The sequence below is a fragment of the Heptranchias perlo genome, chromosome 8 (assembly GCF_035084215.1).
Source record: "Heptranchias perlo isolate sHepPer1 chromosome 8, sHepPer1.hap1, whole genome shotgun sequence".
NCBI classification, from domain to species: Eukaryota; Metazoa; Chordata; class Chondrichthyes; order Hexanchiformes; family Hexanchidae; genus Heptranchias; species Heptranchias perlo.
In genome coordinates, this window is record NC_090332.1 from 74733082 (window position 1) to 74747350 (window position 14269).

General features: G+C 44.4%; 1 protein-coding gene across 3 annotated transcripts in view; it reads left to right on the forward strand.

Moving 5' to 3' along the window:
* The window catches only part of adgb (androglobin), a 225624-nt gene that overhangs the window by 187371 nt on the left and 23984 nt on the right, over window positions 1-14269 (forward strand). For all 3 annotated transcript variants that reach the window (XM_067989325.1, XM_067989323.1, XM_067989324.1), the window contains 5 exons: window positions 53-206; window positions 354-541; window positions 6875-7059; window positions 8818-9014; window positions 11118-11229. In XM_067989325.1, the coding sequence (XP_067845426.1) occupies window positions 53-206; window positions 354-541; window positions 6875-7059; window positions 8818-9014; window positions 11118-11229 (836 nt within the window). The remainder of the gene's footprint in view (window positions 1-52; window positions 207-353; window positions 542-6874; window positions 7060-8817; window positions 9015-11117; window positions 11230-14269) is intronic.

A 14269-nucleotide genomic window follows, 5' to 3' on the forward strand; every position in this document is an offset into this window, starting at 1 on the left:
GTTTTCACTCGGCATACTTTGGCTGCCTGACTGAACTTTCTTCTATCCACAGAGAGGTGTTTCATATGCCTGAGGACATGCTGATAGTGCCAAAGGTTTCCTCTGCGCTACCAGCCTGTGTTCTTCATGTGGTCAATAATGAGACTGGAGAGGAAATTCCCAGGGTTTTTCAAAAGATAGCACCTCACGTCTATGCTAAAAATAAGGTAGGTATAGCCAATGTATTGTTTTGTGCGGAATTTGCCTCTCACTTCTCTAAACTTGCTCTTTGACAGTACAGATATTTTATTTCAGTTAAGCAAAATCTGAATCATCAGTGCCTGCCTAAAATTGTAAACTATCTTTTTTTATAGAGTGGCTACACGTTTACGGCTGAAGCCCAAACAGGGAGTCTCCCAGTTCACTCTGGTAAATGGAGAGTGCGCTTGATCGGCTCCATGCATCCTCTCCCTGTCCTGGCAAGCGATGCGGTCAACAGCAGCTTTTCAATGAAGGAGATTAAGTCCTACTATGTTCCAAATGACAAAAACATTATCTTCAGGTAGTCATTAAAACAAAATTTGCTTTACAGCTTAACACACTGCAGATGCTGACATCTCTTCAAAAATAATTTTGAAAGAGGAATTCTTAAGCTGGCTGCAGGTTGTGATTCATAAGATGAAAGTCCTGTGAAAAGTGACAACTGATGACTAAATTAGAGCGATTGAACCTCAGGTACAAAATGACTTCAGTGCAAAATCAGACTCAAAGTAGAAATATAATCAAAACCAAATTGTTCTGGCTGAAATGATTATTGACCTTTTAAAAATAATAAACAGGCCATGAATTATTTATAAAGATCTTCCTGACAGGGGATATAATATTAGAGGCCCTTGTGCTGTCCAGCGCTCACCACTGGGAGCACCAGATGTTAGAATCAGTGCTACTCTTTTTTTCACTGTTCCCCATTGTGTTTACATCACAGATGCACATTAATGCTGGGAATTTCCTCGGGGCTTCCACCGCCGTGACTTCAGCAGGAGTTCGGTGTGAAATATGCGTTGTCCAATCACAAAAATAGTTTTTTAAGGATAGATTTTCCTCTGCCTTGCTCCCAAATAATGCCCATAAAGAAAAAGGGGGGCAATGCAGAGGAGAAATGACTGCTAATCCTTCCTGCGCCTGAACAGCACTGCACCCAAACTTCTTCTGTGGCTTTTCCGATAGCTGCACCAGATCGCGCCTGAAAAGGGCACAGCAATGCAAATTCCATGCAGGTGAATGTCAGCTGGCTCTGTACATAGTCTTCCTCTAATCGGGGTAGACTGCCCCCCATAAAAATCTGGTGCCACCACCTTTTGAGCTGCCATTTAGGTTCTCTTCATCTTAAGGGGCAGGCTGATATCGTCAAGTAAGGTCTTTATTTTTGACTTTTTGAATTAAAAAAAAATGATTTTGTTGCTTGGAGGCAGTGCTTAGTTCTGTGCAAAATATCTTATTTGGAGGCGGAGATGCGGAAACAACCACAAGTGACACCTGAAATTTGCTGAAGTTATTCGCCTCCCCTTCCCCTGGTCCACTAACAAATAAATCAAAACAAACAGAGCAAAAATCCTTCCTTCCCATAACCATAGAACGACTCCATCCCAGTAGGAATAAAAGAGGGAAGTGTCACAATCAGGGCATCTTCTTCTTATTCCTGAACCATAATTCTTCAAACCCAAACATTTTTTTCCATTTAAGACTGAGACGAAGAGGAATTTCTTCACTCAGAGGGTTTTGAATCTTTGGAATTTTTTACCCCAGAGGGCTGTGGATGCTAAGTCACTGAATATATTCAAGGCTGAGATAGATAGATTTTTGGACTCTAGCGGAATCAAGGGATATGGGGATTGGGCAGGAAAGTGGAGTTGAGGTTCAAGATCAGTCATGACCTGATTGAATGGCGGAGCAGGCTTGAGGGGCCTTATGGCTTACTCCTGCTCCTATTTCTTATGTTCTTATGTTCTTCCCTGGTCCTTCACCTGCTGCTTGGCACCATGATGTTGCCCTCTTACCAGCTCCCTCCGAGGTAGACTGCAGGGGTTCCCAGACTCCTGCTTGGGAAGCTGTTGCCATCTAAGACACAGCACAACAACACAAAGATATTCTCAGGGGTCGATCCATTAAGATAATCAGGAATGGAAGTTACCTTCAGATTTTTGCTTCTGGATAGAATAATGGATTAAAATACTTAAATTATTTAAAAGCAGCAGTCAGTAATAAAATTGACCTTCAACAACAGGTAAAAACAGTTAAATCTATTTCTGGCATGGAGCTTTTTTACTGTACCAGCCCCTTTAATGAAAGAAAGAAAGACTTGCAATGTTATAGCTCCTTTTATGACCTCAGGACATCCCAAAATGCTTTACAGCCAATGAAGTACCTTTCAAGTGTAGTCACTGTTGTAATGTTAAAAACGTGGCAGCCAATTTTTGCACAGCAAGGTCCCACAAACAGCAATGTGATAATGACCAGATCGTCTGTTTTAGTGATGTTGGAGGAGGGATAAATATCATCCAGGACACCAGGGAGAACTCACCTGCTCTTCTTCGAAATAATGCCATGGAATCTTTTACAACTATCTGAGAGGGCAGACGTGACCTCGGTTTAACATCTCATCTGAAAGACGGCACCTCCGACAGTGCAGCACTCCCTCAGTACTGCACTGAAATGTCAGCCTAGATTTTGTGCTCAAGTCTTTGGAGTGTGACTTGATCCCACGACCTTCTGACTCAGAGGCGAGAGTGTTACCGTCGGAAGCGCTCGGATTTCCTCTTGTCTCTGGCCCTGTGCCCAACAGAGCACCTCCACAGATGCCCAGTAAGCACCAGACATATTTAAATTAATCCTGACGGGAAGTTTGGGAACAGTGTTCACGCTCCCGGCACAGTCTGCCCAAACTGCTCCCAGCCCCTGATAATGTCGAGGTGTTACTGTCTTCTTGCAGCATTTTCCCTTTAATGAATCAACAATTGTAGAAATTTAATTTGTCTGTTCAATGGTCTGTCAAGCCATATACGTTGCATTTCAAATACGTTTTTTAGAACTGACAGTAACCAAACCTGCAATTCCCCCTGGATAGTTGAAATAAAAACAGTGTATGAACTGCCCCTGAACTTTGAGAACTTGTTGCTTGGGGTACAAAGGATACTCCCCTGACAAAGGCAACTTTCACTGCAAAACAATGCAGCACAGACCCAAAAACAGGGTCTTAAACACATGTCTTTCCTCACATCCATCTTCTTCACACTCCCATTGATCTGAATGGGATCACTTCCACGGCACCATCCACCAACTAGAGTCAGCAGGATAAAAGACAAACCATGCTACCATCTCGCACACCCTGCTCCACTCTATCCGTGAGCAGCAACTGTTAAGGTATTCAAGGTGGGCTCAGTGGGCCTGGGGAAGGCACGGGGAGCTGCTGCCTGAAATAGGCGGGACCTTCAATAAAATATTCCACCGATGCGGGAGTATTCCCATAACACCTCCAAGGTCTTTTCCCCAACCTTCCTGCTGGTCCATCACCAGCTCGTAATCACGGCAATATGTGTACTGGGTGCCCAGGGTTGCTAGCCATCAGTACAGGCAAAAGTTCATTGACAGAGCAGAAATTAAATGGATAGTTTTAAGTCCATTTCTAAAACAGTTCTCAGTTTCTTTTTTGTTTGTTCCAGCTGCCACTAAGTATTTCATGAGCCTTTGTGTTAATTGCTTTGCTATTGGTTTTTAATCTCCCTTCCAGCTCCGTTACTGTTTCCAGTAGTTTCCCCAGTGGGGATGTCCGAATACATGAGCTTATTGGAGGAGGAAGAGGAAGGCCCGCGAAGGATGCCATGTAGATCAGGCCGCTGCTGAACTGTTTCTGTGCCTACCCGCCGGGACCCGCGCACTTACTCCTATGGGCATCCACCTTGGTTTGCATGAGGATTAGTGCATGCGGACGTTCCAACTATCAAAGGAGGTTGTGACAGCAGGCCCATTAGCACTAAGCTGTGGGTCTCCATTTCCCTATGCTTTGCACTGTCTAGTTTTTTGTTTGGGGGTGATGCTTCACATTTTGCAGCAGAATGTCACTGTCTGAGCAGATGTTTGGTGTTAACCTAGTGTCGTGGAGACCTCAAGCAAGGGTATCCCTCAGTGCTGGTCACTCAGGTAATATCACTAACAGGGAGTATTATAAAAAAGTCTGTAAAAAATCAGTAGAGGCCAAAGCACGTGACTTCAAACCAACCTGAGATCTGCCTCACCCCAGAAATAAACACTACACTATAAAATAGATTTCAGATCCTTAGCACTCACATCTCATATCTCCCTTCATCTCACGTGTCCATTCAACTCACATCTCCCTTCATGTCACGTGTCCCTTCATCGCACATCTCCCTCAGAGCGTACATCTCCCTTCAGCCCTCATTTCCATTCAGAACCCACATATCCCTTCAGAAATATCTTAATCTGTCTCTTCTGGCTGCTTGCTTTTCAAGCAGAATTGAATGGCATCAATTTTCCAACTCAGTCAATTGTTGATTTTTAATGTTTCTTTAGTTTAGTTTCTCTCCTCTTTCGTTTGAGTATGTGCCATGTTTCAGTTCTGGCCAGTGGAGAATCTCTGAGTTGCCCCTCTGCTCCTGCCTACGATTCCATTCATTCAGCTCGCAAACATGAACACTAAAACATTTCCAGTTTGATTGGCTGTGTGGTTGCAGAATGCTACAAGGGTTGCTTGTTAATGACCTCAAGCAGTAAAAATAGTTTTTTTTCCCCTCACCTTTTATCCTGTTCATGAACCAATTTTTGAAGAGGTGGAATGGACAGGGCCGTGCTGAACACGCATTAATAGTCCATCAGCAGTTTTATCTCCACTTGTTGCTGATGTCTGTTTCTTCACTGAGATTGATGAGGCAGGAAAGAAAGAAAGAATTTGCATTTATATAGCACTTTTCACAACCTCGATGTCCCAAAGGGCTTTATAGCCAGTTAAGTACATTTGAAGTGTAGACACAGTTGTAATGGAAGAAACACAGCAGCCAATTTGTGCACAGCAAGTTCCCACAATAAGCAATGAGATAATCTGTTTCAGGTGTTGGCCAAGGCACCGGGGAGAATTCCCCTGCTGTTCTTCAAATAATGCTATGGGATCTTTTCAGATTACCTGAGAGGGCAGATGGGGGTCCGGTTTAACATTTTATCCAAAAGACAGCACCTCCAACAGTGCAGCACTCCCTCAGTACTACACTATAGAGTGTCAGCTTAGATTTTGTGCTCAGGTCCCAGGAGTGGGACTTGAACCCACAACCTCTGACTCAGATGTCAGAGAGTGCTACCACTGAGCTATGGCTGACACCTTGACTCCCAGCCCCCAGGTTAGACATTGGTCCCAGATCTTCTTGTGCCCCTTACTGATCTGCCATAGTCATTGGGATGATTTGAAGGCAGCTCCTGCTACTTTACAAGAGTGCTGCATCCTTTCTGAAGGGAAAAGTGGTGTCAAAGTATGACTGCTTTTTGGTGACAGTAGAGAGATGGATTATAAACTATGAGGAAGTAAAGATAAATGGATGGTAATGACAGTTAATATTTATTGAATTCTTGCAGTTTTACAGGGCTTCACTGAGCTCCAATATGTTTGTGGGATAAGGGAAATCATTTTGGAGAGTCCCTAGCAGGGAGGGACTGAACGTGGCAAGTGTTGCAATAACAAATAAATCATTGATTCCTTCAGCCTTGTTTTCTGGGTAACCTTTTGCTAATTTGGAAGTATACGGTAAATTTGGTGAGGCAAGACTCTTGGAAAGGAACCTTGCTCACTGGCAATGTGGATCAGAGAATCAGGTGTGCCGGATTCTACAAACCCCACTTCCTTCCCAGTGATGCTGCGCACTGGGAGCAGAGCTTTGTGAAATTTACCCTTTTATGTACGTAATAGTGAACATACATTGTATAACGTCGAACTAAAGTAGTCTCCTGAGATGTCAGATATATTGTGCTACTATGTCAGTATGTTGGCCTATAAATTTGGCTGCACAACATCCATTTTTCAGGCTCTAACAGGCCTACTAAGCATCCTAATATGGCGGGCAGGAAGTCGTGCACATTTCCAATGGGAAATACACCGCCCATCATTTTGGGAAAGGAAAAAATTTGTTATCCAGTGCCCAAGCCTGAAACAGGCATTAGGCCTTTTGCATTTGCAAATAAGAGGCTCAATGCAAATTTGAGGCCCCCACTGCAAGATGTTTGCCCTGAGGCAACTGGTGATGTGAAACCAGACCTTTGGACTGCCTGTTACCAACAAAGTACGTTTTTGAAATATACTTACCTGAATGTCGAGCCGGGGGAAGCAGGAGTGCTCCGCCCAACCTCCACATTAAAAGAATGCCGGCCAGCTGCGTCCCACCCCCAATCGCCGCCGCTCCCTCCAGTCTCCCCCCCGACCCTGCCTCCGATTTCCCCCTCCCCCCCGACCCGGCCTCTGATCTTCCCCTGACCTGGCCACCAATCTCCCCCCGACCTGTCTTCTGCCCCCCCACCCCCCAACCCAGCTTCTGATCTCTCCCCACCCAGCTTAAGTTCTCCCGACCCCCAAGCCTCCTTTACCCCCCACCCCCACCCCACCCCACCCCCATGTCCTTCACTTAGCTGACATCACGGTGACCTGATCTTCGTTGACTCCTCGCCGGCTGGCTCTTCACACCACGCCGGCTTGATAGAAATGAGGCCCAAGACCCAACACTGGGGGCGCCTTGAGCCTCACCATTCAGGTGCAAGGATCGTAACTCCACGCGCTCAAATTTCTACCCCAAGATCTGTTTTTAAGTTAACAATATTATATTTTCACCGACACCTGTTGCAGGTTTCAGATCAATGTGAATGCAACTCACTTAACTACTCTGCACGTACAGACCTCCAAGACAGATGTATACATCAAGTTACAAATACTAGATAAAGAAAAAGAAGTGGCCAAAGCAACTGGAAAAGGCCATGCTGTCATTCCTTCATTCCTGTTTTTCACAAGCATAGGACGTGCCATTACTCAGAGTAAGTGGGCTCTATAACTCTGCAGTTTTCTTGCACTTTCTCTCTATCTCGCTCTCCCTGCCTCTTTTCCCCTCTCCCTCTCACCCACTTTTTTTCTTTCTCTCAAATATTAAGAGATAGGTTTGTAGGAACAGAGGAGGAAGATCTCTGTATGTTAAGTGTCGCAAAATGATTGGGGACGAGTTTACACACAGGAAAAATCTCTTCCCTGCAACCCTCTCCCTCGCCTCTGCAGGATTCCCTGAGACTCATCTCCTTTTAGAATCATGGAATCTTACAGTGCAGAAGGAAGCCATTTGGCCCATGGTGCCTGTGCCAGCTCTTCGAAAGAGCTGTCCAATTAGTCCCACTCCCCTGCTCTTTCCCCATAGCCCTGCAATTTTCTCCTCTTCAAGTATTTATCCAATTCCCTTTTAAAAGTTATATTAAATCTGCTTCCACCACCCTTTCAGGCAGTGCATTCTAGATCATAATAACTCACTGCGTAAAAAAGCTTCTCATCTCACCGATCTTTGTTGACTCTTCGAGATTTACTCTTTGAGAGAGATTAAAGTTTCCTGAGTTACCAAAACAGTGTTAACATCAGCCACTTCTTATTTTTGATTTATCCATTACAAACCTTAACACATATTTGCCAAATACAGATAAACTTTTATTTGGATTATTGATGCTGTTGGACTCTAGTAACATGCCACTCATTATAGGTGGTTCTACAATCAAACCTAATGACTGATATCACTTGTTTGGAGACCCGAAACAGGCTGAAAGGGCTCAAATTCAATAAATCCCATGGGTCATAGAATCTTATAGCACAGAAGGACACCATTCGACCCATCATGCCTGTGCAGGCTCTTTGAAAGAGCTATCCAATTAGGCCCACTCCCCTGCTCTTTCCCCATAGCCTCGCAAATTTTCCATTGTCAAGTATATATCCAATTCCTTTTTGAAGTTACTATTGAATCAGCTTCCACCACCCTGTCAGGCAGTGCATTCCAAATCATATAACAAATGGTAGATATCTACCTGAGACAAGGGATGAAATGTAAAAGGTGCTGAAGGTCATCACAAGGCTCCAGTGAATACAGTGAAGGTCCCACTGGATTGGAAACAAGCATGGTACCTATTTTCAAAATAAGATGATAAAACAAACTCTGGGTTACCACAGACTCATTAGTCTCACATCAGTAACTGATAACAAATAATGAAATTGATCATTAGGAACGAAGAAAAGGTATTCCCTTAGGAAAGTAACTCTAAGTGGCGGCCAGCACAGGTCCAGAAGGGATAGATCCTGCCTGGCCAACCTCCTTGACTATTTTGAGAAAATAACATCCCTAATGGGCATTTTAAAGCCTTTTATAACATACGCTTGGACTTCCAGAACTCCTTCGTTAAACTGTAATGTATCGAACTTACTCTGCACTTTTCTCCATAGATTTCACCCTCTGTTGAAAAAAGACAAAAGAATATGAACAACAATATCACCACCGTTAATTTCTAGGCTTACACATTATTATTGCGCAGTCGTAGAATCATGCAGCACACAGAAGGAGGCCATTCGACCCATCAAGCCTGTGCCGAATCTTTGAACGAGCTAGCCAATTAGTCCCATTCTGCCTGCTCTTTCCTCATAGCCCTGCAAATTTTTCCTTTTCAAGTATTTATCCAATTTGCTTTTGAAAGTTAGGATTGAATCTGCTTCCACCACCCTTTCAGGCAATCCAGTTTTGATAATAATTACTTTACATTTACTCATAGCATCGTCAAATAAATTTTCCGAAAGTCTTGGTGTTGGGGTAGGGACCAAGAAATTGGGAAGTACTTCGAGCTCGGGTAACAAAACTGCAAGAGGTTCCCCTAAGGCAGGAAGTGAACAAAGATCATCAGCGTTAAAAGGGGAGAGTAGTTCCAACCGAAATTCAGTCCCAGAGGAGGAGCCTGCAATTAAACAAATGGTAAGCATTGTCGTGAATTAATAAGACTTTGTAGATTGTCTTCTCTCTGCATACTAATGTTTAAAGATGCAAGTACACTACAAACGGTGTCATGGATGACCTCAACACTTTCTCCAAGTGAACATTGGGAAGACCAAAGCCATTAACTTCAGTCCCCGCTGTAGACTCTGCCACTGACACTATCCCACATTCCGGCCACTCGCTCAGTCGCAGCCAGACTGTGTGAAGCTTTGGTATCCTGTTCGACACTGAGCTGAACTTCAAGCCCCACATCCTATTCATTACCAAGACTGCTTATTTCCACCTCTGCAACGTTTCCTGCCTCTGCCCCTCCACCACTGAAACCACTCAGCCGGACTCTGCCCAAAATTCCACGAGCGGTGATCGCATCCGCCGATGCCTCCCAACACCGACTCCCGCCAGAGTTTGTGGTGTCAATGGAAGGACATGTCATTTGCATAGGGCCAGTAGGCACATGTGCCACTCAGGGCTCACCATTGGCACCCTCCTGCCCCATGCCAGCAGGTTTAAAAAAGGCTTTGTAAATGCAGGGGATGTTATCTTGCACTTCAGTTCGGAGTCAGGTTGGACCCCGGTTCTGAAGGTGCACAACAACTCCTTAGTGAATGATACCAGGGCTTAAAGGGTCAAATTATGAGGACAGATTGTATAGCCTAGTCTTGTATTCCCTTGAGTATAGAAGATCTAATTGAGGTGTTTAAGACGATTAAAGGAGTTCATAGGGTAGATAGAGGGAAATTATTTCCTCTGGTGGGGGCGTCCAGAACAAGGGGGCATAATCTTAAAATTAGAGCTAGGCCATTCAGGGGTGATGTCAGGAAGCACTTCTTCACACAAAGGGTAGTGGAAATCTGGAACTCTCTCCCCTGAAAAGCTATTGAGGCTAGATCAATTGAAAATTTAAAAACTGAGATTGATAGGTTTTTATTAGGCAAGTGTATTAAGGGTTATGGAACCAAGGCGAGTCGATGGAATTAAGATACGAATCAGCCATGATCTAATTGAATGTCGGAACAGGCTTGAGGGGCTGAATGGCCTACTCCTGTTCCTATATTCCTAGTGTCGGTGCAAAGTGAAAATGCTTCGTGCCAATCCTATCACTGCAGTGTAAATGCACTCTAAAACTAAAATGTTTTGACAAAAAGAAATTCGTAATGCATGATAATCAAAGTGTTAAGCACCGAGGATAAGGTATTAAATAAATGAGTGGTCTTACTGTAAATTCACCTTGCAGCTTATGAGTTTTATCGCTCCACTTGGGAGGGTATTCTTCGTAGCACCCTCTCGGATGGTATCCCCTATATAGCTGGTTTTCAGTGAAGAAAGAACTTATATTTATATAGCGCCTTTCACAATCTTGGGATGTCCCAAAGCGCTTTACAGTCAATGAAGTACTGTTGGAATGGAGGAAATGCGGCAGCCAATTTGCCGACAGCAAGGTCCCACAAACAGCAACGAGATAATGACCAGATAATCTGGTTTTTAGTGATGTTGGCTGAGGGATAAATGTTGTCAGGACACCAGGGAGAACTCCCCTGCTGTTCTTCTAAGTAGTGCCATGGGATCTTTTACATCCACCTGAGAGGGCAGCAGGGACCTCAGTTTAATGTCTTATCCAAAAGACGGCTTCTCCGACAGTGCAGCTTTCACTTAGTACTGCGCTGGAGTGCCAGCCTAGTAGGAGGGATAAAATTTGTCCTATAACTAATCTAAGGGTGAATTTCTGTGGGAGCTTTCCCCAACGTCCACCGTAACTTTGCCGGAAAAGCCACATAAAGCCTGGAAAAGCCAAAATTATGGCAGGCGAGCGGGAGAACTCACTGCTGAAATTGTCCCCGTCCTCTGTTTACTTTTGCAACTTCAACCTTTTGACGTGGAAGAAGCAGTAATAATCGAACGATGCAGCTTTTGCTGTGTCACGTAATCTAAACTCATCTAACCCATTGATTAATTGAAGTCTCAGTGCAGTTTGTAAAATTTGTTCATTTGTAAAAGTGACAGGATACATGCAAGATTGTGTGAAATCACAAATCCCAGTCAATTACGTCATCATTAATATATTAACAATCCATTATTCCACAGCCTCACAAATACATCATTCAAGCATTAGTTCTTCACAAAAGCTGGCCGCTAACTGAAAGCGAATTAATTTTTGCTGAATCACAGAAGGATATGGACAACAGCGAGATTGCAGGTAAAAACGCACTGTCATTCTGTTAATTTGTTTCGAAGAAATCGATGTGTATTGCGAAGTGTTACGTAACAGCAAGACTAATTTTTGTTTCCTTTCTCTTCACTGGGTACCATACAATGCAATAGTGCAATCCTCACAGAACAATAACAGAAAAAAGCTCAATCAACAGAAAATCCACTGGCCATCTATCTATAATTTATTAAAAGTTCAGCACGATGGGCACACTTCCTTTCCACGTTAACTGTACTTCCTGTGTCATCATATGAGTCATGCCTTTTTATGTCAATGTTTTATAATAGCAAAATCCGATGTCAACATTTTACAATGGCAAAATCCTATTTGCCAGACGTGTTGCAGCTACAAGCCTCCTGCCACTAGGTGGTGATATGGCACCTCTCCACCTTGTCACCCACCTCTTCCACTGAAAGGCCCTCCCCTCACTTCCACCATCACTTATTCTCAGTCGCTTCAGCCCTCCATAGCCACTTAAGGTCCATTCCTGGTGTTGGCTCCGGCTAAGCGCACCTGCCCCACTCCTAGACCCCATTCCCACTTAATCTACTCACCTTTCATATATCCACTGCCAGCTCTCAATCATTCCTCAATCACCTCATTTCTGATGCTTCATGGCCTGCCCACTTCCCCTCTCATTTCCTGCCATCTGCCACCTTTGCTCACCTTGGGTGCGCTGTAGCCTCCTTATTCTCCCATTCCCCACTTCCTGGTCCCTACATGTACCCCTGCTATCTCCCATATGCCGTTTTTGGGCCTGTCATGTTAGGCGTTGGCCTGCACCCTGCGCTTGCCCCACCACCTCTGTCTTTGTCCATGCACGGGCCTCGGCTCTTTGTTCTGCTCCCAGACCCATTTTGCTCCTGATTCTTCACCCATCTCAGGCTTGTGACACTTTGTTGGTTAAAATGCTTACTACTATATAAATAGATTACAGCTCAATAAGTGGCTTAAAGAGCAAACGTGTCATATTATCAGCCGGGAAGTGGGATAGATGATGGGATAAAGGGGAATTAGGAGGGGAGAAGGTTTGGAATGAGGTGTGGGGGGAGATTAGGACTGAGGAAGACAAAGGGCGTTTAGGAGTGAACAATAAAGGAGATTATGGGGTGAGGCAGCAGTCTCCTGGCTGGCTTCCCATCATTCACCCTCCGTAAACTTCAGTTCAGCCAAAACTCTGCTGCCCATATCCTAACTCACACCAAGTCCCGTTCACCCATCAGCACTGTGCTCGCTGACCGACACTGGCTCCTGGTCCAGCGAGACCTCAATTTCAAAATTCTCATCCTTGTGTTCAAATCCCTCCATGGCCTTGCCCCTCCCTATTTTTGTAATCTCCTCCAGCCCTGAAACGTCCGAGAACTCCATTTTCCTCCAAGTCTGGTCACTTGTGTTTTCCCCGATTTCCTTCACCCCACCATTGATGGCAGTGCCTTCAGCTGGCTTGACCCTAGTCTCTGGAATTCCTTTCCTAAACCTCTCTGCCTCTTTACCTCTCCTCCTTTAAGACCCTCCTTAAAGCCTATCTCTCTGACCAAGCTTTTGGTCACCTCCCCTTATGTGGCTCGATGTCAAATTCTTGTCTGATAACATTCCTGTGAAGCGCCTTGGGATGTTTTACTATATTAAAAGGTGCTATGTAATTGCAAGTTGTTGTTGTTGTACGGCACGATGGCGGCCATTTTCTTTGTCTGATTTTGTCTCCAGTGGAACTTCCAAAATATTCTGATGATTACATCGGAGACAGGCAGAGCTGGGAGTGAAAACAACTACTTTGCATTCTTGCTGCCCGACTACAAGTGTGCCACCTGCGACAAACAATATAAATGGAACATGTCCGCAAAAATCCATTCACCCTCATTTATGGTGATTTTCAATTGGAACAACTTGACTGAAAAACCTTGGCATATTAAAGCATTCACCATAGAGCAGACAGGAGTGATTTACTTGTCTGTGTTCTGATAAATTAGAACATTTAACATAATTTCTGTAGATTTTTATGGCAGATGAAGTCATTTTTTAACCTGTTCAGCAACGTATTGGAGGGATAGCATATGATGGCCCAAAAAAAGCTAGGGGCAGTTCTCCTCGGGCCCATGCCCCCACAACAGTGTCACCAATACTGCCAGAACTCAGCAACTCCCAATGTCCCTAGAACCCCATCTTCCCAGTCCTTCTCCCCTCCAATCTCCGCTAGGTGCTCACATCCCCCTAGATTGCCCTTTTACTGATTCCAGACCACTGTTCCACTCCGAGCCTGTCCTTCTCCCCTGATCCAGGACCACACCGATGTTCCCAGACCCTGGGTTCTCCTTCCCCAGGGCTTCTCAATCCCAGGACTCCTCATTCCTTTGTCTTGCAAGGGGTTCCCTCCTCACTAGTGGAGAAGTAATGATGGTGGAGCGGGAGCAGCTCCGAGGGAATTTCCCCAAAACCAATCAAACTGGGCTTTACTCCTCCAACGTTTGGAGGATCCATGTGCTTCAAAGAAATGAAGACCTACAAGGTAGCCAATCTATCTTTCCTGCTCAAAAGTGGTACAGTTATTTAAAAAATAATTTGTTTTATGATTAGGTCCATTTTGCACTGAATTTGCTCATAGCTGGAAGTATTTATCTTTCCAACTTGACCTCACACTTGGGTTTTATTTTATTTAAGCTGTAGTGCCATCTGGAGTATGAATTTGCCATTCCTATAAAGTTTGTAATTGAGTACCATGGCTATATTCTTACTTCAGCTTACTGTTGAAGCATTTATTTTTAAATAAAACTGGTAGACCTTACGTAGCATTCCATACGGGTAATTTCGTTTCTGGGGTGATCAGTTAATGTATCCTCCTGGAACTTGCTTGATTGTCTGCAGGGATTGGTGGGCAATTTCCCATAACTCTTCCCCAAATTAGCCTAAGGGTTTTCCTCCCTGTTTTTTTTCCCACTTCTCTCAAGAGATTGTGTGATTTGGGGGAGTGGGTGGGGATAGGTCGATGGTATACGTATGGATGGGATGGGCTGGTTGGACCAGATAATGT